This window comes from Calonectris borealis, chromosome 2 (assembly GCF_964195595.1).
Source record: "Calonectris borealis chromosome 2, bCalBor7.hap1.2, whole genome shotgun sequence".
NCBI lineage: Eukaryota > Metazoa > Chordata > Aves > Procellariiformes > Procellariidae > Calonectris > Calonectris borealis.
In genome coordinates, this window is record NC_134313.1 from 161,435,951 (window position 1) to 161,457,450 (window position 21,500).

The following is a 21,500-nucleotide window of genomic DNA, read 5'->3' on the forward strand; positions in this document are numbered from 1 at the left end:
ACTTTTTGTTCCTCACATCCTGGTTATAATACCGTTGCTATTTATTGTGTAGGTCTTTATATAGCATGATGAAAGGTGGGAACCTATCTGTTCTGCACAAATGTTAAGCGTGACACTTTGTAAGAGCAGGGTTTCTCTTTGAGATATAATTTCTATAGGCAGCTCTGAGAGGATTTGATTTCTCTGGGGACAGGTTCTTGCATACCAAACAGTTGTCTACTTTTTCCAGTACTATTTGTTGTTATAATAAAAGATATTACTTCTACCTATAAACCTCATCTTCAGTTATACTGTTCTCTGTGGACCAAGTCCGGAGAGGGGAACAGCACTAGCCCCTCTCACAAGCCAGAGTCTCATGTAAAATTCCTCTTGGCAGTGACGGATGCTTTCCCCACTTTCAGCATCCCAAGAAGAAAAGGTGATTGAAGATAAGTGGGGATAGCTGAAGAAAAAAACCAAATGAGTAATCAAGTCTGCTTTTAATGGTCTTCTCCTCTTCCCACAGCCTCAGTAAATACCTAGAAACTCTTCTTCCCCAAGCAGTGGACTTCAGGAGGAGAGAGGTGGGGCTATTTGTGACCTCTCACACCCATGGTGTGATTCTGCCTGACATCCCTCATCTGTATCTTTGTAAGTATCAAAAGAACAAGGGTGAAACCATGGCCATACTGAAGGTGAAGGAAGTTCTGCATCCATTCAGAACTAGAAGAAATACATTAGACAGTCAAAGATTACTTTTCTAACTCTCGAATTTAATAAATACTTCACCGTCTGCTTTTAACCAAGAAAATGGGCCAGAGGCTGGGAAGTGAATATCATCTGAATTATAATTGGCATGGATATAATGTATCAGTAGATGTAAATAGGCAGAAAGTGATGATCCTTATTTTTGAAACTTCCTTGGAATAATGTTACATATTTGGGTAGAAATAAGGGTTTGATTTGCTAAATTACCATCTATAATTTATAGTGTGTCCTAGATTAATAGTTTTTTGTGTATATTTAGACAATTGATCTACTTGCAAACTCAGAAACAAAGAAAATTGCTTGTGTGTATAGAGGGAACAGGGAACAACTGGGAGATTGTGCCTCCGTACTACAGCGCTTGGCCAGAAACCAACACAGCGATTTGTCCATAGAAGTCACGGGAGGACACAAAGCTGCTCCAGACAAGTGGAACACAAGTTTTAACGTAAGTGCAATCTTTCAACCCAGAAATGCTGATGCATTTACGGGGAAGCCTGAGTTCAAGGAGGATCGACTAGACCAGCGGACCCCCGGGCTCCCTCACGTTGCCCGAGCCCAGTGACAGCCCGTAGCTATCGCGCGTCCTGAGGGGGGAGTCTGACCCCCGCCCACAGCCGTCTCCTGAGGGGCCTTCCTGGGTAGGACCGGGTGACTCTTGCAGGCAGCCCCCGGGTCGGGACGGCTCTGGTGACTTCTCCCACCGGGAAGGGGGCTCCCCGCCAGGCCCTGCGCCTGCAGCTCTCCCCCTTCCCGGCCACTGCCTGCTCCCCCGCCCCCGCTAGCGCCTCGGGAGCCTCCTGTGCCCTCCCCGCAGGGCAGCTGCCCCCCCTTCCTTCCCCCTCTGCCCCCAGCCCCACGACACGCGGGGGCCTGTCACCTGCCCGCCTCCCGCACAGAGCCTGCCCCTTCAGGACGGCCAGCGACCGCCCGCGCCGCCGCGCCTCAAGCCCCGCCCTTTCTCGCTCGAGCCCGCGCCTCTGGCTCCGCCCCCACCATGGCCACGCCCCTTTCCAGCCTAACTCCTGCCTTCCATTTAGCCTCACCCCTGGACGTTGGTTCGCCCTCCCTTCGCTTAAGGGTAAACTCCGCCCCTTGCTCCTCCCCCGCCCCGGGGCGGTTTGGTCACGCCCTCTGTCCGTTAGCCCCGCCTCTCCCCGGCAGTTGGGGGCGGGGCTGTGCTGTGCGCGGGGACGCTGCGTGGTGACGCAGCAGGAGGAGTTGAGGCGGCGCTGCCCGCCCTTCCTCCTCCTTCTCCTCCTCCTCCTCCGCGCCCCGCCGGACGGTGACAGAGCGGAGGAGCCAGCCGCGAGCGCTGCCGCCGGGGCCCCTCAGCCGCCGCCAGGGCCCGGGGGAGCAGCCGGCGCTGCCGCTGGCCATGGTGGCCCGCCTGCCGCCGGGCGGGCAGGAGCAGGCGCGGCGGCGGCGGCCGCCATTGCGCACGGGGGCCGCGGGACTATGAAGGATGGAAGCGGACGAGGTGACGATCCGCGAGCAGAACTTCCACAGCCAAGTGCGGGAGTACACGGTAGGCGACGCCGTCCTCGCACCGCCGTGCCCCCGCGGCCGCCTGCCCTCGCAGCGCCCCGGCTGCGCGATCCCCCCTCCCGCCTTCCTCCCTGACCTGTCATTGCGGTGCCCCGGAGGCCGCGCTGCCGCGGGACCCCCCACCCCCCCCCACCCCCCGCCTTCCTGTACTCTCCGCCCAACCCCGGTCGCCGGGCGGCCGTGGGGCTGTCTCGCTCCTTCGTTGCCTGCCCTTCGATGCTTTGCCCCTCGCCCCAGCTCCCGTGTCCAGGCTGTCTCGGGTGGCCTGTCCCGTGTGGGCATAGCTGTGCGTGCACCTCTCCCTCCGGGCCAGGTGCGAGGGGGCGCGAGGGCCGGCAGGTGGGGATCCCGGCTCTTACTCCGTTGTGGGTCTTCCTCTCCCTGTGCCTTCGGCGAAAGGGGGAAACACAGTGTATACGCGCAGGACATAGGTGTGCTTCTGAATGTGCTCCTATGCACTGTGCTAGGTGTTCAACACCTCAGGCTTCGAGTGCAGCCGTGTTACTGGAAGGTATGCATGGGACTTGATGTTATCGCTTGTGATACTAAGGTCCTCCTGTCTTTTGGTGCACTGTTTGCAACAGATGTGTGTAACCATGTTTTCCCTAACTCCTCATGTCATTCTCAGTGCTGCTGCGTGCCCCATGCTCTCCAAGTGGAGCAATACAGAGTGCAGTGCCTGTGCTGTCCCGTCTTCCTCAACCTTCTGTAGTCAAGTGCAACACTACACCGTAGGTGCAGATGGAGAGAGCTGTTGTGGTTTCCTCTCTGACTGCCTCATAACTGTTTTTCAGGACTATTCAAAGCCAATAGAGGTGTTCTGATGGAGCTTGTCTTTCTTCTGCGTCAGTTCAAGGAAGGAAATATATGCTGCACATAGGAGACAGGCAATGTTGTCTTCTATGCACATGCTATCCTAACTCAACTGGGTAATTGCATTCTCTTTGCAGTTACTGCTGCCTTGATTTCTTGAATAAAAATATGATTTCATAATTTAGCTTTCAATGTTTTTCAGCTGTATTGGGACACAATATTACATATCACTGTTAACTGATTTATGTAGGCCTATGGCTAGGTTATTTGATAAAAGACACTTGCTTGAATCCCTAGTGTGTTAATTTCTTTCTATATTTTAAGAATCCATATGTTAAGATCTTCTTCCTTTTGGTGAAGTATTATATTTCTGGGACATTTTCTTCTGAACAGTGCAAAACAAGTCTGTATGAAGAGATCTGTTACTTTAGGAGATTTTCTGGACCTTCACTTTTCTGTGAGTGGATGTAGCGTATGTCATGAGAGCTGCGACCAGAGGAGGGGCATAAAAAGAAAAATACTCTTTTGTAAAGAAGTCTTTAAGCATTATCTTAATCTCCTTTGTGCTACGAAAACACAGGTGTGTATGCAAATCACACATCTCTTCTGGATGCTAGCATCCGTCTTTTCCCTAGTGTCCATTTTTCTGTTTGTATTTCTCTGTGCGCTAATTATCTCCTACTTACGTCCACCAGAGTCTTGTTCTGATACATCGTATGCTGCATACTGTGCTTTTGTGCATAGTAGGATGCACAAATTTTGAGTCTGAAGGAATGGCTATGCGCAGCCTCTCCAGGTACTGTTACAAATAGTGAAGGTCTATTAAATTCTTAAAGAACTAGCTCATCTGCATCATACTGCAGCTACTTCTCTAAAGCTTTTTCAGCCCCACTAGAGCAATTGATAACTCTTCCTATTGATGTAGTCATGTGAGAAATCACATAAAACATGAAGAACTCATATTTTAGAGGTGCAGTGTTGCTTTATTTGGACAGTGGAGGCAGAATATACAGTGAATGACTTCTTGCTCTTGAAACTGTACTTTGATCTTTAATATTGGTGAGAAACCATCTATGTTATTGTTTAATCAGTGGGGATAGTAATAACAATTTTGCCTTTTAAATCATGCATTGGTACAGGTGTGATCTTGTCTTTAATTTATGTTGGAAGACCACTGGGTTTTTGAGTGCATAAACTGCTGCCATCCATAGCTGAGTGTACAACCATCTTGTGGCTGTCACATAGCTGCAGAAGCATATTGCAAGTATGATTACACTTGTGGTTAGTTTAAGCATAAGAAAGTACACAGAGTATGTTGCTTACACGTACCATTATGTTAACATCCCCTCCTAATCATTCCTGCCCTTGCTGGTCATGAAGTTACATGGTGAATATAATTTCTTAAAATATGCAAATAGATAGTTGTGGTGTGGGTAGTGGGTATAATCATCGGCCCCTCAGCTGGAGGAGGGAACATATTCCACTTTCTGACACACGTACAAGACTTTCATTCCAGCTGCAGGTGGGCTGGGGGCAGTGGAACAGCTAATAGAAGGATTTGATGTTTGTTGTGTAATATTACAGTGGAGGAAACCTCTCTATGCCTGTAAGAAGTATGTCAAATTTATGGAATCTGGTAGTATTGTCTTCAGAGACCTAGTTGTGTGGCCCAATCTTTACTGGAAGCTAAAATGATACATTCATGAGAGAAGAGAAATCAAAGTAAGTTGATGTAGTTGAAAAGAAAGCCCTTTTCACTTTTCTTTTACAAGTTTTCTTCATTTTCTTTGAATAGATATGGAATCCTAGATTGTGCTTTCTGATGGAGTCCTAAGGGCATGCTAAGCTTAACTGCAGTGTAATGCGTCATTTCTGTTTCATCTATTCTCTGAACTGACAAGCTACAAAGTTTTCCATAAAGTTGTGTTAGGTAACAAAAATTAAAGGCTTGTTATCCTTCTGCTGGTGGTGCCCGTCTCTTTCTGTAGGTGCCAACTTATGCTAAGTCCACCTTGCAAAGAGAAATGTTTCTGACATGTTTATAGGTATAAGCAAGGGTAGTAAAAGATTTTTTTTTAAAAATAAATCCTTCATCTGCTTTTGAGGTGACTGTCTCTGTGATTTAATGCTTAATTTAAGTCAGGCCCATTCACTCTTGACCTCGTTTGGAGTGTCTGTATGATACCTGTTTTTTTCAAGAGGGTGCCTGTTGGCAAGAAAATAATCTGCTGTGCATTTTGTTGCTTCATGAGGATGATCTTTTACTAATAGGAGGTTAACTCCCTGGTCTTGTTTCTGCATGGCTCTTCAAATGTGAATGTGCTGTGTTGAGGATCTGTTGTTTGGAATAGTTATTGAAAACACCCAGGCTCTTTCAGGCTTGTACGAACTTTAGAATTCAGATTCAGTAAAGTAAACATAGAGACTGAGAACTGATGACCCAGTATGAGAGACATGGCACAGCCATGAGTTTGCTCTAGGTCAGTGAGAGCCTTGACTTCAATAAAGCTGGAGTCATACTCAGTTCTATCTAAAAGGGGCATCTTTCTGAAAAGCGGTTTTAGTTGGTTACAAAATACAGAGGAGTGTCCGTGTTCTGTACTTGATCAGCATTTGTATGAAAGAGTTGCAAAGGCCAGGCAATGTTCTGTGCTAGTCTGATACTATCTGTTCTTTTTGTACAATTCATTAGTTTGCCTTTCTTGATCCTTTAGATTCATTTATAGTTTGCTGAGATCTTGCACATCCATGGAAGATATTTAAGCCTTTAGGGAACTGCTTTTCCTTTGTGTCCTGTTACTATATCTGTTTACACAACATCGTTATAAAGTGTTCCGTTTTCCGCTAGTATTGTTGTGAACTGTTTATTTCAAACGCAAATCAAGTAAGTACAATGGTTCAGTCTCTTTGTGTTCCCCTGGGTTTACTTTTTAGAATATTCTTACACTCCTTTTTTTCCATCTGGAGTCTTCTATTCTGCAACACTTGTATTTTTAAAATTTAGATCTACTTTTTGATGTTAATTTTTCATTTACAAAATGTAAGATTTTGAGTTTGTAAAAATATACACATACACTTGGTTATGAGATTTCCTTGACAAAATAAATACACTGTGCTTGCATTTGTAGTGTGGGGAAAACTGTGAAAGAAAACAATTTGGTGACCATAGAATTATTAGTTAGAAAGCTTAAGAACAAACACAGTATATTTGGAAATGACTTAATTCTATCAAATATGTCATGAAAAAAATGAGTCCTGGTAGAATAAGTTCAAATCCAAAAGTGCTATTATAACTCTAATTGCTTCATGCAAGTCCAGGCAAATGTTGAAACTGGTGTAATAAGTAGTTTTATGATTAATGTCAGATGCTTCCATCTGAAGGACTAAATGTTTTCAAGGGTGTAGGCTTCAGATGCATCTAACATAGTTTCTCTACTTCTTAATGCAATTCCCTCTACAAGAAGGCTTTTTTTTTTTTGTTAATAAACCATACCACTTTTAAATATTAAGGTGGTTTTTGTTTTTGTTATAGGTGATATGATGGTTATTTTGTGTGTGTGTGTGTGTAAATCTGAATATAAAAATAATTTCCAGCAGTTTAGAAAGGCCTTTTTAGGTAGTTGCAACTGTGTCATGTCTTTGATTTTTGTTTGCAACTTCACACTAATACCACTGGCTTTGTTTTCTTCTCTGGTTTCTTTTTGTATCTTTTGTCCTCTCGTCCTATCTTGGGGTAGAGAGGTGTTCAGGATTTTTCTATATGAACTAGTGCAGTTTGGTTACTGCTGGTGTTTGTGCCCTATAGGGCTGTAAAATGAGAAAGCTGATTTGAGCACTGTATTCCTGTTGGTAGCGTCCTCTTATTCCTGACCAGCTCTGCTTCCTTAAATTTGTGCCCCAGACAAAAATTGTAATCTTCATAGACCGTTTTTTATGCCAGTGATGATATTCTGATAGTGGACCAGGAAGAAAATGCTGACTGGAAGCATACGTGAATTTTTTTTAAGAACAAACTTATTACAAATACGGAAATGTTTTTGTTTGAATGTTTATGCAAGTTTTATCTTTTATTCAATAAAATTGATGCTTTTCAATTTTTTTAATCTATCTTCCGAAAATTTGAGGAGTGATTTATATCTTAAATGGCTTCTTGTATCTCAAAAATAACTTTGCCTAGGTTTCTCAGTATTGCTTCTTGTTTTTAAATGCTTTGGGAAAAATTGTAACTGAATAAAGGAGTATTTGAGGTGGTGGCATGAGATATAGGGCTGAAAGATTGGTGCACATTGAACATAATTACATATATAAAATGTTGGCATCATTCTGCCATCTTAAAAATATAACTTTACTTGTAAACATGGGTGCTGTACTGAACTTTAAGAAATGATGAGTCATCTTCTGGCTGCTGGTCCTGAGGATCAGCACTGGTGGATCCATCTGGAATCAATAGGCATCTACAAACACTTGGCGTAGACAAGTGGCTAGAGAGATGCTTATTCCCAAAACAGGAACAACTTTTGGAGAGTTCCACTCTTTCCATTTACATAAAATGGAAGGCAGAAGTGTAAAAAGTTGCTATTAGTTACAGTTCAATATAATTCCTTTTGAATATTGGTGTGTTTATTTGTGGTAGCAATTGACCAAAAGGGCGACACACTTCATGGAAGGTACAGGCATCTGTTTAAGAAAATTGAGGTTAAGGTGTAAATTAGATTTGAGAAAAAATAATGAAAAGTGAAAGAATGCACAGCAAACAAAACCAGCTATTGATTACAAGGCCACAGACAAGTAGATTGATCTTGGGTTTTGTTTGGATAGCTGGTCATGTAGTAGAGGGACTGGGTAAGATGGCAGGATGTAAGTGGAAGATGGTAGGGTTGTAATGAACATATCAATCTTTGCTGTGATGTAGGGATGCAAGTGTGATTGAATTTATAAACCCAAGACCCTCTGGACAGAAGTGTTTTCAGAGATGTTGAAGAGGGTTGAGGAGTGGGTGAAGCAGAGCAGCAGAGGAGATGGTGGTAATGTCAGAGTGGTGAGAGATTCTGAAGCGTGTTGCCAGTGAAGTTATGATAAGAAAGTGAAAGTTCAGTTCTGGTGACATAGATGGGAATTTGGGTTAAGGAAGACTATCTAAAGAAAACATTTCATTCAATATAAGCTTACTGCTTTTATTTGAAGCTTAGGTAAGTGATATATATACTTTTTTTTTTTTAAACTGCAGTGCTTTCTCCTTTCCTGTCTTTCACTCTCCCCTATTTAATTTGGTATTTATCCTCATTTAGGAGGGCAGTGATAACTCTTGTAGGGAAATACTCTCTACTCTCTCCATGCCCTCCCCCTTACCTTGAAAACCACTGAGGCTTTCCTGTAAACATGTACTTATGTCAAATGACTAGGGACACTGACTTCTTGGTAACATTAATGTGCAAGAATTTACATAACTTATGACACAGGAACAGGAGAGACTTTGAAAGTCATGACTGTAGTTTATGTTTTTATGCATATAATAATTAACAGCCTTGGTTGTTGCATTGCCCTAAAAGGTAAGCATACAGCTGGGTAGAGATGACCTGCAATAAGTCACTGCTGTAACCCCCTTATTAGTCATTCACGTGACAAGTGAAATTGCTTTGTACTTTCAGCAGCTTTGATCTGTTGCTCTTTGGGGCCCAATTTACTCTCAGGAAGATGGTGACAAAACTCATGTTGATGTTTCATCAGCTTGGTGTTGAATATGTATCATAATGTTGCTGAGCTGCTTCCCACACAGAGTTTTCTGGTTTCTTGATTAACTGAATATATTAGAAGTTGTTTCTAACTACCATCAACGTGGTTCCAAGAAAGACCCCAATGCTTTGTACTGTTTTAATATTTGAGCATATTGATAATAATTTGGCTTTGAAAATTTTTATTAACTGGAAAATATTATTCCACAAAACTTTGTTTCAGTTCCTCTATTTCCATATCACATGTGCTCTCCACAGCAAGTAGTGTGTGTATAGATGGCATCTAAGTCTGTGTATGACTGAGTTTAATATACAGAGGATAGAAGCAGTATATGTGCATGTTTCCTCCCCCTTCACCTTCTTGGCTTATAGTGGTGTGGTTTCGAGCATTAGGCTCCACGATTGTCATCGAAACGTGGTGCTTCACAGTTTTACTGTTCATTTTAAGTGCCTGTTTATGCCTTGAGTATCCCATTTTTCCATTACCTAGTTGTACGTTCTATTTTTAACATATTTAGCTGATAGGAAGAATTGGTGCTGATGAGTTTGTGTTGAATTTGACAATAGCAACATGTCTAAAATATTTGTTGAGTTTAAGACTGTGATAACTTATGTCCAGTAGAGAGTCTGCATAATTGGTGAGAATTATGAAAACATACAAGTATTGCAGTTTAAATATGTTTTTGTTTTGGGAGTAGGGGTGAAAAAAAAAGATGTGCTGCTTAAAAATTCTACAGTATGTATGTGTGAGAAGACAAGGAAGAGGATTTTCTTGAGTTAGGAGGAGAAAATTAATTAGCTCTGTCTTCTAAGATAGTTATGCATCTTGCCCTGGAAATTAATATTAGCCAAAGAAGCTCTTTAACACAAATAAATTGTTTACCAAGTTTGTATTAATGAGGCTTTTGAGTTTATTTTTTCAGAAAGGAATTTTTAATGGAATGACTCTGTGAAGTTTTAATATAACCGATTATTATAGCCTGGCTGTAAAATGTTGAATAATACCTTCATTCAGTGGCAGAATGTTAGGTTGATCTAGGTTGGTGCTATTCGTGTTAATTCTAGAGGGTGTTTTTTAATCTTGCACTAGTGCTGAAAAATATTATTGAATTTGATTTTAATGGCATTGCCCATACAGGTCAGAGAAAAATGACTTGCAAGTCATTTTTTGAGTGTATTACTGGCTATAGAATACAGTACCCTGAACAAAGGTATCTTGGGGCTATTACTAAGGGGTTTGGAGATGTCGTAACGTATTTTTTTTTTCCCCTTTACCCAGCAACATAAATACATTCCCATTAAGTATATAAAAGGGAGTTAAAAGCTAACAAATTCATATATTGATTTGAATTGCTTCATTAGTTTGAAGTGGGTCTCTGCTGCTGGTGAAGTTAAGGTGAACGTAGTTTTAAGTGAATGACATATGGAAGCTATCTTCTGAAGGGCTACAGAGACTGTTTTTTATCTTCAGCTGAGCAGTATTTCTAGCACACAGAATATGTTTTTGGATGTTTCGTACTTTCTGTTAGATCCTGGATTTTTTCCTAGATGAGCAAATCTAGGCACCCAGCCTCTGAACCACTTACGATTTCTTCATGACTTAGGAACCAACAAAAAAAAAGTGGGTCAACTTCTTGCACATGTCTTAAGCCATGGAGGAGTCCTGAGAGGAGACCATACATGTGGGGGAAATCATAGGTGTGGAAGGCTGTGTTAATGAGTAAAATTAATCTGTAGTCATAAGATGTATTTGACATTTTCTTATAAGCTTGAATTTAGTGTGTCATGCTAAGTGTATAAGGCTGGCTGGATTAAAGTGAGCTTAATCTAACCACAGAGTGCAAAGTTTTTAAGAATAAGTAGTTAATATTTCATTTTGAGAAAAATGAGTGTCCAAAGCAGATGATATTGTGAATGCCAAGGTCAAACTGAGAGCATAGCTAGAAATTTCACTTTTCTTTAGTGTGCATAGTTTGTCATAGGTTGTTGACACATGCAAAACAGGTGGAACACCTTGTTTGCTTTTTAGATGTCAGTGGGATAATGGAGTTATTAGAAATAGACTGAGCAGAACTGCTTATCTCCACCTGTATTTTCTTGCTGTTTATTCCCGCCATCCTTTCCACGAGTAAACAAGAGTAGTTGCCAAGTGGGACAGTAGGAGGAAGCTTTTTAGTTGCCGTATGGCATTTTAATGCACATTAAAATACTTTAGCAGCATGAGAGCAGTAAGAGATGGGTGTAAAATGCTATGTTTAGTTGTTTTCTATTATAGAAATTAAAACTCAGAAGTGCAACACTACTACTTTTCTGTAGGTAGTAATCAGTCAAGCAAAACGCTGACAGTTCCGTTTTCAACTCTTGAACACGTTCTTAGATGTATTCTACAGGGTGGCGTTACCCAGAGTGACCTCTGCCTTCTATTTTCTCTGTGCTGTTTTTTCTATTTAGGGAAAAGGACGTGTTCTGTAAAGTAACAGCAAGAAGTGGAGATATTTTTCATTATGTCTGTAGCTGCTTTTTTTGCATATCCTTTGCATAGAAATGCTGGTGGATGTAATAGCAGTAACGTTTTTGTTTTAATACTGACCTCTTTAAAATAAAGTTATTTCCTTCCTTTCCTTATTCCCTAGTTTTTTGGAGCTTTTGATCTTCCATTTCATACGTAGTGTAGTAAAATGCTGTTCACTTCTTGTCTATTTTGCTCCTCCAGATTTACTCTCCCTATTCTAAACGCTAGTATGCAGTCAAGTGGGGGGAAATGATCACTTGTCTATTTTGATGCTTTTCAAGTGGAAATCTTGAACCTGTGTTTCATGCTTGAAGTGAGTTAAAGAACATTACTAAGGTCTGTGACTGCTTTCTGCAAAGAAGTACTCTGGTGGTTCCTTACTGCTAAAAGTTGTTCTGTAAGATGTCCAGCTTTTTCATAGTGGGAGGACATCCCTGACACAGTCCTATAGGGGCCTGTGCTTCCACTAATACTTTTAAAGACATTCATAAATGGAGAAGGGTACAAATTGTGAGGTGACAAAGTTTCTAATGATACTAATCTATTCAGGATAGTAGAAAAAAAGGCTGATGGGACCCCAGCCTCCTGCTCAGAGGAGCGTCAGCTATGATGTCAGACTAGGTTACTTAGGGCTTGAAAACCTCCAGGGATGGAGACTGTACAACCTTGCTGGGCAACTGGTTCCACTGCTTGGCTCTCCTCATGGAGGGGATTTCTCCTTACCTCCAGTCTCATCCTCCCACCGCGCCGTCAAGAGCCCAGCTCTGCCTTCTTAATGACCTCCTCACTGCTACTGACGTAGCAGTCCCAGTCCACATAGGCACTGCTGTCAGGTCCTCTTGAAGCCTCATTGTCCTCGGGTCCTTCAGCCTGTCTGCACCAGGCAAGTGTTCCAGCCTCCTGACCATCTTGGTGATCTTCCTTGCTGGAATTACCAATGTCTTGCCTATATTGGAGGCTCAAAACTGGATGCAGCAACTACGTGTGACCTGGTGAATGCTGACTGGAGAGAGATAATTACTTCCCATGATTATTAGCTTTGCTTCTGGTAATATAGCCCAGTATGTTCTTTGGAGTGTTTGCTACCAGGGCACACTGATTTTCAGGTATTGAACAATTACTGGACAATGCAGCTGTATGCTTTTTTCCTAGTATAAACTGCAGCTGTATTTCCTGCACGGCAGTTGGGAAGAATATCGTGCTATATAAATAGAAGCTGTTCATCTTTCTGTATACAAAAATGCAGCTTTTAATGTGCGCACACACACACGAATTACAGTTGTGAAAGATGGTTGTATCTTGTGCATAAGGGAAAAAAAAAGAGAATCTTGTGCATTTTGAGCATATTCTTTCTTAGCATGAAAGTTTAGCTCTAGCACCTGTAACAGAAGATAATGCTTTATCAATCTGAGGCATGAATTTCAGTGCCAAAGGTTTAAAGATCATCCACACGGACAAATTAGTGTTAGCTGATCTTTCGTAACTGTCAGTGGGATAAGTACAAAGTAATTTGAGTTAGTTCAGACCTTTATTACTGGTGTTTAATGCTAGACTCTTCAGTGCCAGCCCCTTAGATGCACATAGTTATGAACTGAAATGCATGCAGTTTATGTCCAGCTCCATTCTCGCAGGAGCTGAGAGCTGTCTGGTACAGATCCAAAAGTATGACTTGGATCATACTTGGATGACTTTGGATGACTCTATGGAAGAGTTGGATACAAGATACCTAAGAATGTAGTGCAGTGTATCTCCAGAAGTAGCCTCTCTTGGCGTGTCTAGTATGTAATCTAAGCAGGAGCATAGAGCACTTCCTTTCCCAAATGAAGATTAAGAACTCCAGGGGAAGACAGGTTTCTTTTGCTTGTCCTACCAGAGGTTGTATTTAGTCCATGCAAAGAGATGTGAATGAATTACATGCTCAAGGTTTGAAGACTTTTTAATGTGACACCTGTTAAAAGGGAGCCCCCAGATGTAGCATAGAATCCATGAGTTTTGTTTTCAGTTCCTGAGCGGTGTGGATGAGGGAACATTAAAAATTATTAAGAATTGCTGTGCTTGACTGTTTGACTATAATCATATAAAATTCTCAGACTCCTCTTAATTTGCTTTATATTTTGAGGCAGCTGGTCAAACATGGGCTGAGTGTATTTCCCCTATAATGTGAGAACATACCATAGTTTGGTTTAAAGTAGCTGCCCAGAAGCAGTCTTACTATGGCAGCAGATCCAAACTGCTTTACTACTTTGCCCCTCTAAAGCTGGAATGAATTTAAGGAAATACATTTTAAGATTGGAAGTTATTACTTGGTTTTGTTTTGTTTTGTTTTATTTTTTTAAGCTGACATTATCAGGGAATGTCAGAAATCCTTATTCATCACAGTTGTGTACATTCTCTGCACAGTGTCTTCACTGTCTCCTCAAGTCAAATCTGGAAGAGCTTCATTTGAGCTCCAGTGAAAAACTCCTTGCAGAGAACTTGGGGTTATAAGGAATATAGCTTGTCCTAGATTTGCTGCATTTGCAGCATCCTTAACTTGTGTCTGCTCTTACTGTAGAGATGGGTGATGGCATAGAACACTGGTTTTTGGTTGAAAACATGGCTTGCAGTATGATTTGGATTTAACATTGTATTCCAATATTGGCTCCAAAACTGTTACATATAATAGCTTTCTGAAGAAAAGATGGAATTTAACGAATACAGGCTTTTCTTTCACTGAATATATCAATGCAGATTTATGTATGGTGTTCTTTTTTGATTAGTGCCCTATTTCGGTATGACTACCTATGCTTTTTAATAAGTGATTAGAAATGAAAGTTGACAGATAATTTAAGGTACTATGAACATATGTATGTGAATTGGCCCTCTTCTAAGTTTTTTTTAAGAAAGTCAAATTAGGAGTTGTTAAGAAGTCTATTTTCTGAAGCCACGTGACTATTGGTAGAGTGTTTCTTTTGCATATTCCAAGGGCTATATCTAGAAAATGCATTTAAAGGTATTTCTTAAACTAGGGTCAGTGCTCCTTAGTAGAAGAGCTGTACAGTAAATAAGAAACTGGCTGTAGTGTACATGACAATAGGTGTTGTGTTTGGGGGGGGGGAAGGTTACTATTCAGTTTCCTTAGGTATCAGTATTAAGAGTGATCTTGCTCCAGTTAGATGAAAATGAAGTAAAACATTCCGTTGTTAGCACAAAACCAATTCTTTAGGAGATATAGTCAATACAAAGGAGGGTTAGAACATGGTGCAGAAAGGACTTGATTACCCCAAAATAATAGATGTAATATGAAATTAAGGTGTGGTTTTTAAAAGGGGAAAAAAAAAAAAAAAAGACGTGTTGATGAACTTGAACTCTAAAAACAAGTTTCCACTGTAACTTGAGAGCTGCTCTGCTGGAAGCAATTGGGGAGGACAGTGTGGATGGATTCAGCGATCGGAGGATAATGCTGTTATTAGTGTGATTCTCAGGTGAATGTGTTGGAAGTATTTTCAGTACAGAAAGGAAGGCTTAGTGCTGTTATATATAGCCATAAGACCTTACCTGGAGTACTGCATACAAGCCTAGTTATTCATAATTGAGAAACATGAACTGAAGCGAGAACAAGTACAAACAAGGGCTGTATTTTTTTTGCAGTACAAAAATATCCTGAAACAAAGAGCTGTATGGAGTAAGAACACAGGATTGCAGTGTGACAGGACAGTGGAGGCTATTCTTTGGCTATCATGGGCAACTCATTCCTTTTCCCCAACTTAACTGAGTTCCACTCTAAAAATAGTTAGGATGCTGGCTTTTGTTACTCCCTTTAGAAAGCTATTCAGAATACATGGTTAGAAACACTTCAGGATCATAGATTTCACTAAGTATAAATTGAGACTGAAGTAATATTTCTGAGTTTGCTTATTGACTTGTTTTGATCAGTATGAAGAACTTTTAACTTATAAATACTCTTTTGTTAAGATTCTAAAGCTTTCACTGATTATCATTTACTCAATTCTTTTCTTGTCGATCATTTTAAAATTATGTGTATTTTCAGTAATAACTTTATCAAATATTTACAAAATTGTTCTCAATTCTGACAGAAGTAGAGGGATAATTACACTAAGATACATTGTTACACCTTGTTGCTGAGTTGCAAAGTAGCTGTCATCTAAAACTGGAAATACAGCTTTTGGCAGTTCATGTTACTGGACAGTTTTCTCCTGTTGTGCCCTCAAAATACCTCAGTTATCTCAGTGGTACCTTATAAGTACAGACCCGCATTTTCATTGTAGCCTTGCTATCACAGATGGAATAAAGTTCATCTATTTTATTTAAAGATACAAACAAGATTGCTGTCATTTTTATTCTTGTTTTAAATAAAATTAAACAAAAAAATGAGCTTAACTATATCTTTAAGTTTTTTTTACACAGGAGCAGTGTTATTTGGGTCTGATAGATTTTTTTTTTTTTTTTAAAGAATTTTACTGGCCCTGTACATGTGATACCCAATTTTCAAAAGTGGATGCCTAAAATTAGATGTCTTTCTCTTTAGCCTTGGTCTAGTTTTCAGAGGAACTGGAAACCTAGAGAATGACTCTTCTTTCAGCACTGGCATTGCTTTTTCAGATACTGACAGGACAAGCTGTCAGAGTACTCTGAAAATCCAAGGCTGTTCTCAGGTTTTTTTGTTGTTCCTGATTCAAAAATTTACCAGCATATTTTTTTATTAAATCTTAATAAAATTCTTTATTAATAGAATTCTTTAAATAAAGAATTAAATTCTTTTTCAAACCCCTTTCCTCTTTGAAGCATCCTCTGGAAAGTTGGAGTGGTGAGCTCTATTCAGATTAAATATTTCAATTCAGAGATCTAGTTATGAAATCTTATTTTCAGCATCTGTATTTCAGCTCCTGCTGTGTGTTGCCTGCTCAGAGAATGAGCGCAGTTGCCGCTTTCAGACCTATGGCACTGTAATACTTCTGGGGGACATCCGTAGGGCAGTTGCAGGCACCCACGTGTCATGCTCAGACACTTGGCTATGCTTTGGGGTTTTTTTGTCTAAAATGAATGACTACACAAAAGAAGTAAGATTCCCAGGTTATTTTTGTTATATTTCTTAAAAAGTCTGTCTTTCCTGATTGAGTGATACATTCTTTCCCTCTGTGATTCTGATTTGGATGTAATACGGTTATTTAGATGTAAATTTTTAAGGGATATCATCACTACCCTTCCTTTCACTTAGGGTAACTTTTTTGCTTCTGACTTTTTTGTGACAGTAAATTCTTAAAGGCAACAAATCTTTAAATGACTGATTAAAGAAATAGTTCAGCTGTTGCTCAGTGAAGTAATTTTGCAATTTCAGATCACAAAGGAGATTAAAGCTCACACTGAAGTAGAACACTTTTAGGGTGCTAATTATGAATTGCAGATCCAGGCAGGGCCAATTAAACAAAACACCTTGTATAGGTAATAGGGCAAACTCAATTAGTAGTAAAAACTGCTAAAACAGTTTTGCCTGATTCAGTTGGTTAACTGCTGTTAACTGTGTATTAAGACTGACTTGGTGGCTACTAGTGTTGTGGACAAGCAAAAGAAGATTAACAGTTTGGACTACTTCAGGTAGCTTCTTAGCCCGTGGTGTGTAGGTAATCTGCTTCCTGCAAGCTAATAAAAAGCAAAATACACTGTGCACTGTGACTGCTCAGGTACTAGTGAAGGCTAAGGGCCACAGCATCTTGGAATGGGATGCTTCGTTCTTGTTTCATTTCTGACTGATTAATGTTTTTAATAGGTATCAACAAACAAGATTAAGGAAGCAGTGTTGAGCCACTGATGCCTCATTCAGGAGCAAATAAGATGTTTTTTTCCTTTTTCTTTTTGTTTCCCACAAAGGCTTGGAGGATTAAAACTGTCTTGCTCTTTGATTCCTTTCCTCCAAAATTTCCAACATATTTGTAGGGGTTTTGGTCTTCCCTTATTGTATTGAAATTCTAGTGCTAAATCTTAGAAACAACTTAATGCAAGTCACGCTGGGCTCAAGGTACATGTGACGTAAATAAGCTACCTGCCTTAGGAGGACGGAAGTTGTGCCCTTGACTTCTGACTGTAAAGGAAACATCATGTTTGACTAGCTCATGCTTGGACATCCACTGTAGGCAGATGAGTCTCTCGTGTGTGTAGTGTCGCATGGAATTTGTTTGGTTCAAGACATGATGGAAATAGTAAACATAACTGTTTTCTTCTTTCCACATATGTTGATAGCTTACTTCAAAATACATCTTCAAGAGCCCATTGTATAAGATATTATCCTGAGGTTATATGTGAAGGGGATACAAAGCCTGAATAACTTTTACAACTCAAGTGGATTCCAACTTTGAAAAACAACCCAACCCACCTCACCCACCCCTCTCTCAAACAAAAAAATTGCACTGTAAATAAGGCTTTTTTCTTAATTTTAGAGTAAAACTTGCTAGCCATATAATTGATCCAATGCCTGTTACTCTAATTAAACTGTTCTTATTGGTTTAACTTTCTATTAATAAATATAAAACATAACAGTGTTGACATTTATTTACATAGAGTACACTTTTGTTGATCTGAATTCAATTTTAAATTGTTGATACTGGATTTCCTGTTTATTCTTATTATAATCCAGGCATTTCTTCACAACCTAATAAATGTAATGTTTTTTCTTCCAGATCTGTTTTCTCCTGTTTGCTGTTCTCTACATAGTTTCCTACTTCATAATCACAAGATACAAAAGGAAAGCAGGTAAGCATAGACTTTTTAATATATTCAAAAATAATTTCGTTTTTCAAGTGAATAGGTGATTCTTTTTCTTTCTGCTTCCACAAGGAAAGCAGAAGAACTAGATCTCTAACCAAAAGTGTTTCTCAGGCTGCTGGTCTATGGCAGCCTGGACTGATCTGACTGTATGTGTTGCTATCTTGCCCTCTATCTGCTCCCTTTGTGCCTGAGCCACGAGTTTCCATCGCCTCCCTTGTGCCCACTCTGGCACTTCTCAGACGCTTCAACGTGCCTTCTAGTATCACTAACCAAGGGAGGGAGTGCACGGAAGCATCTCAGAGAAGGATCAGGGAGTGCTGTAGCTGATACTCTGAGTGAGAATGGGTGGCTGTTGTGGAGGTGGTGTGGATGGCCACAAGCAGTTGTTCCGTTGTGGCTCTGTGGCAGACTAAATTTTAATGGTTTTGAGAGGGAATAAAAGGGAGAATTTCAAGTAGACGCTTCTGCCTTCCTTGCCTTTAGATTCTGTTGTTCTCCTTTCATGTCAGTGTTTCCAGAATAAGTATCTTCAGGCTGTGTTCTAGCACCAAAATCAAGTTCAGAGCTTTAGCTGGTAAAGGGGTTGCCAGTAATACAGAAGGGAAGTAGCGGATCTCTTCTAAAAATCCTGCTTTGCTCAGGATTTCCATGTTCTTAACCTGTTCCTTATGACCTTAGCACTGAAGTCTTATTCCTTGAGATAATCCTGTATTTTTTTTTCTTTTAGAAACATTGTCTGTCTGAAACTAATCTGTAGGGACTCCTGTCATTTTCTTCTATATTTCTTCTAAAGACAAATAGCAAGAAAATCAGCATAAAATGGCAGAATCTTTGACTGTTGGCAGCTTATCTGGGACCTTGGTGCTCGGTAATACTAAGGCAGTCATGCTGGAGAAGCATTCTGATGCGTGATGATCTTGGCACTTTGAACTTTGATGGAAACTGTTTATTGAGCTACTGTGACCTGTGTTATGGTAGAGCTGCTTTCGTAGATGGACTTATGTTTAAAAAAGTAAACTCTTCAAGAAATTTAACATCTTTAAAAAAACCAAGTGCACCTCTTTAAACACAAAAAATAGTTAAACAAGTGAGTAAGACGGATACTATCTTCTGATCCTGATATGTATTTTGGATGCTACAAAGCTGCTACCATTTGGAGATAGGGAAGAACAGGCAGGGGGAACTCGTTTGGCAAATACTATTGGGTGTAAAGACCCTTTTATTACCTTTTTGGCAGTTGATCTCATCAGCTAGTGAGAGGAACTGTTCTGCAGCTGTCCTGCCTTTATGAAAGTTTTGTGAGCATTTAGTTAGGCAAACTTTGTAGCCTGCTAGGATCTTCCTGATGAGACTAGCAGAGTTAGCACTTCTGGAATTCTTTCAAGAGTTAGCACTTCTGGAATTCTTTCAAGACAAATTGTTTGCTGTTTCCACAACAAGCTCTTTAGCCAAAATGATTCACAGGAGACCTTGACTTAGTCTCTCAAAACACCATAAGATTCCCATCAAAAAACCAAGAAATGATATCCCAATGTACTTTCACAGAAGAATTTCAAAATAGCGTGATGTTAGTGGCTACATGTTTATGTGCATGACTCTTAAGAACTTGAAACACCTGGCTTTATTTATTCTTAGATTTTAAAATAAAATTGAGTTGCCTCTCATGGAAAACCTGGGAGACTTAGTTTTAGAGTTAGTTTCTTTTTTTATTTCAAATGCAGAAATGCATACGTTTGTGTACAGATGTGTGTAGAGGAGGATATAAAGAATAAATGAAGGATATATTAGTGATTTACCTCTGAGTTAAATGTTGATAATATTTCAAAAAGTTGGAATATTAATTGAGGAATAAGTGAACAAAAATGGTCTAAAATGTGAAATACCAGAAGGGAAACCATAATATCTTAAATCCCAAATGAACAACAACAACTCTCCTTCCCCCTCTCCCCCAAATCCCCAGGAGTGGGCAGGAGGGATGAGTAAGGGGAAGGAACTGAGTCGTCATCACTACTGTTCTGGGTATGCTTTCTTATTTTAAAAATACATTAATATTGAAAATGAAACATCTGTTTAGGGGTTTATAGTAGTAGTTAGTATGGACCCTAAGACTTTCCTGTAAGCTGTCTGCTCTCCATAGTTTCATATGTGCCCGAAGGGACAGTTCCCAGCAGTAGCTGTGGTAGTTGTAGTCTGAAAGCTTGTTTGCCGTAGAGCCCTTTGGAAGATGTTTCCAAGAAGCTTTGGTCTGCATATTTAAATAAAGTGAAATAACTTCGTAGTTATATTGTTTGAAAAGAGTTTAAGACTAGGAAAAAAAAAAAGTATTCATTCTTAAAATATTGATGCTAATAAATTGTTGTAGTAATTCTAAATTTTAATTGTAAATTAAAATTATTCCTATATAGATACATTTTAGCCCAAGGAAAGACATCTAAGTATTGAATATAACCTGCTGTAATTTAATTTTCAGATGAGCAAGAGGATGAAGATGCCATCGTTAACAGGATATCGTATGTATAGCTCTTCTTTGCAGAACTTCTTTTCCTGAATATATTGTTATGATAGGAATCTTGTATTTCAAATTTCAAATAAATAACAGTCCATTTTAAATTGGACAGCAAATAGATTGCTAGAAGGCAAAGGAAGAAGATTTGATCAAGTGGTACCTTGTATTATGAAAGGTATGACAAGAGGCAAGGCAGTTTGGTCTAGGGCTTTTTTCACCTGTGGTTTTCCTGGTAGGGATGAAGTTGGCCAGAATATTGCATGAGAACCTGATGCAAGAAGTGGAATTTAGTGCAAGACCTGCACCTCAATTTAGGCCTCTAAAATGTAGGTGTTTGTATGGGAGGTAGGTGCTTAAGTTCCCACTGCAGTCGATGGAAGTCCCGTCAAGGGAGGCAGTGGATCCTGGAAAGAAAGTTAGCTCACCCTGAAGTAGACATCTGTATTTGATCATCTTAAAAAAGCATAACGAATGGAAGACAAACACTTGCCAGACCTGCTCGTCTGCCAGCAACTTTCTCTCCTCTTCCTGTTCCTTTGTAAAGCTAGGTATTAATCTCTCCTATTTAAATATGTATGAAGATTTACAGAACATCTGTGAGCTGCTGCTGCCCTCTCAGTTATGTGATTTCATAAACCGTGTGGACTTGCTACTTACTTATTACAATGTTCTTAGCTCTTCCATGGCGGTACTGTCATCCTCTTGGAAGGAGAGCTTATTGAGTATTTTATTGATTTGTCTTGTACCCTGGGAGAGTGCTGAGTACATTGCAAGCTGTTCACTTTTAGTTGTGCATTTGTGGCAAGCTTGAAAGATGTACAAAGATGATATAAATCTTAGGCGTGCTTCTTGCAGTAGTGTCTGATACTAATATTTTTTATGA

At 40.1% G+C, this 21,500-nt stretch overlaps 1 protein-coding gene across 4 annotated transcripts in view; it reads left to right on the top strand.

The window, feature by feature from the left end:
* The first annotated feature begins 1,942 nt into the window (after nucleotides 1-1,942).
* Nucleotides 1,943-21,500, top strand: part of LMBR1 (limb development membrane protein 1) — a 74,260-nt gene continuing 54,702 nt past the window's right edge. The window contains exons 1-3 of one of the 4 annotated variants that reach the window (XM_075144144.1): nucleotides 1,943-2,272; nucleotides 18,024-18,096; nucleotides 20,582-20,621. In XM_075144144.1, the coding sequence (XP_075000245.1) occupies nucleotides 2,210-2,272; nucleotides 18,024-18,096; nucleotides 20,582-20,621 (176 nt within the window). In that variant the 5' untranslated portion in view covers nucleotides 1,943-2,209. Of the gene's footprint in view, nucleotides 2,273-18,023; nucleotides 18,097-20,581; nucleotides 20,622-21,500 lie in introns of those variants that run through there. The other 3 variants (XM_075144143.1, XM_075144145.1, XM_075144147.1) reach the window with 3 other exon arrangements.